At 43.2% G+C, this 2,528-nt stretch overlaps 1 protein-coding gene across 1 annotated transcript; it reads right to left on the bottom strand.

Annotated features, from left to right (window-relative positions):
- Positions 1–354: 354 nt before the first annotated feature.
- On the bottom strand, positions 355–1,566 carry Crp (C-reactive protein). Its single transcript, XM_005368557.2, has 2 exons — positions 1,399–1,566; positions 355–1,183 (listed from the first exon to the last, which is right to left on the bottom strand). The coding sequence occupies exons 1-2, from the start codon at positions 1,460–1,462 to the stop codon at positions 570–572; spliced, it is 678 nt and encodes a 225-aa protein (XP_005368614.1). The 5' UTR covers positions 1,463–1,566; the 3' UTR covers positions 355–569.
- Positions 1,567–2,528: the final 962 nt, after the last annotated feature.

Consider the following 2,528-nt stretch of genomic DNA (forward strand, 5'->3'; position numbering starts at 1 on the left):
GATAGATAGATAGATAGATAGATAGATAGATAGATAGATAGATAGATAGATAGATATAGAGATAATAGACAAAAAATTTAAATAAAAAAATTTACTCTTCTTTTTGTATGTCTGTTTTCTCATCTATGTGAGAGTAAGTGATTGTTTAAAATTCTTTCAATTAAAAATATATATATTATAAAAGTCAGGTGATGTGGCACAGACCTTTAATCCCATTACTTGGGAGGCAGAGGCAGGTGGATCTCAATGAGTTCAAGGCCAGCGTGGTCTACAGAGCAAGGTCCAGGACAGCAGGGCTGTTACACAGAGAAGCCCTGTCTCAAAAAAATCAAAAACAAAAACATGCAACTTTACGATTATCTTTGATAAAGATTCCCAGTGTGATGCACAAACTGCAATACCATACACTTCAATGCCATGCCCTGCTGCCGAGGAAGGCAGAGCAGGGAGGTGGAAGGGCCATAGTCACAGACTAGAGCTGCAGCATCTGTTGGTGTTAAAAGGTCTATAACCGGAGACAAGGGAGAGAATGTAATTCCAGGAGGTGTCTCGTGACTCACAACAGTAGGTCAGGGCCACAGCTGGGACCTGATAAACACATCACCCTGTACTGCATACTTGAGTGTCTGCCAGTTCAAAACATTGGGGCTGATTGTCCCGCCAACATACACTGCATTGATCTGTTCTGGAGATAGCACAGTGTCCCACATGTTCACATCTCCAATGTCTCCCATAAAAGCCTGGTTTACATCAAAACTACCACCATATGAGTCCTGCTCTTGTCCCAGGATGATGCTTGCATCTGTTGCCACAGTGTAGCCCTTTTGCAGACTTTTCCGCACCTTGGGTTTCCCATCAACCCAGAATTCTGCAAGTCCCGTAGCAGACTCCCAGCTGGCACAGATGTGTGTTGGAGATTCAGGAATTTCAGAAGCCTTGAACACTATTTCAGGCCCACCCACTCCAAATATATACCCTTTATCTTTACTCCAAAATAGAAGAATGTCATTAGAGTCTTTCTTGGTAGCATAAGAGAAAATACTGAAGCTGCGGGTTGTGCTCAGATCTGTGTAGATATGGAGACACACAGTGAAGGCTGTCAGTGGTTTCTTTGACAGTGCGTCCAGGGATACATAGGAATTGGCTGACTCTTTGGGAAATACGAAGGCCGTTTTAGACATGTCTGTGAGACAGAAAACCAAAAAAGGTGAGTAGTTTCTCATATAACAATGATATATCCCTCATTTACAAGTAGAGTTTGGGATCAAGATGCATCTGGCCTTTTCCTAGGTTACACAAATACACATCTGTACCCGATGCTGCTTCTTGAATTCCATATGTTAAATATTAGGCTCTCATCCTTCTCACCCCAGATCAAATCTTTAGAATAGCTCCTACCTTTCTGGACAAAGGCCTGAGAGAAGCTGATCAAGATCAGTAAGTAGCACAGAAGCCTCTCCATGGCTGTTGATGCTGCTGGGATCTGGATTTCTCCACTACGAGGACACAGTTGTATCTGACAGAGCAATGATGAGAAGTCCTGGATCCCTTGTCTCAGTCCCAGCCCATTCTTGGATTTATAACTATAGCAGATGGAGAGGCTGGACCACTTTGTAAATGATTTCCTAAACACTGCCTCTTGGGGCAAATGTCAGACCACTGGGAGGAAGGGAAGCCAAAATCATTCTGGAACAGAGAAATCGATGTGGGTTATTTATTACAAACTCTTGTGACCACTGAATCACCAGTTTCTTTTGACAGGAAAAATGAGGACGCTTCCCAAGGCTCCCCTTTGCCTATCTAGGTTAAGAAAATAATGGGAAATCTTAGCTTAATAGATGAGCACTCACGTGTGTGCATATGATGCCTGCATCTCCAGCATCTGCTAACCACTTCCAGAAGCTGTTCTTTTACGCTTTGGGAAATAAAGAAAATGAGCATGACATTCTCAGCACCATAAATGAACTTTTCTTGGCCAACTGCATAGACTTATCAGAGGCGCTTGACTGAAGGGAACAGGTGTCCCATCCGAAATGTACCACTGTGCTCAATCCCGTGTTTTTTCTGTGGTTGGTTTTTTTGTTGTTGTTGTTTTGGTTTGTTGTTGTTATTGTTTTTTGTTTTAATGTGAAAGCTTCAGAGAGGAGTTAGGATGATTCGCTGTTTGCTTCTTTTGTTCACAAATTACATAGCCTAGCTAAAGTTAAGCAGTTAAGTAGGTCTCTACTTAACTCAGGCTTCTAGTTGAATACTGTGTTCCTTTGTCTCGCTCCTGAACCCCTTACTGTTGAAGGAGCTGCGGGCTGCATTCCTGCCACCCGGCTCCTGGCCACCTGGCTAACTTATGCCCCGAAATAACAACACACAAACTGTATTCATATAAACACTGCTTGGCCCATTTCTATTAATGTGTATAGCACCACGAGGTGTGCTTACCAGGAACACTCTAGCCTACATCCATCCTGGGTCGGAGCTTCATTGCGTCTGCCCCAGAGAGGAGAGCTATCGAGTCTGAGCTCACTTCCTCT

Source organism: Microtus ochrogaster, unplaced genomic scaffold (assembly GCF_000317375.1).
Source record: "Microtus ochrogaster isolate Prairie Vole_2 unplaced genomic scaffold, MicOch1.0 UNK35, whole genome shotgun sequence".
Taxonomy (NCBI): Eukaryota; Metazoa; Chordata; class Mammalia; order Rodentia; family Cricetidae; genus Microtus; species Microtus ochrogaster.

Coding starts and splice junctions, on each gene's coding strand:
- Crp (XM_005368557.2), bottom strand. CDS start 1,462: ATGGAGAGGCTTCTGTGCTACTTACTGATCTTGATCAGCTTCTCTCAG. Junction 1,184..1,398: donor TCAGGCCTTTGTCCAGAAAG/GTAGGAGCTATT, acceptor TCTGTCTCACAG/ACATGTCTAAAACGGCCTTC.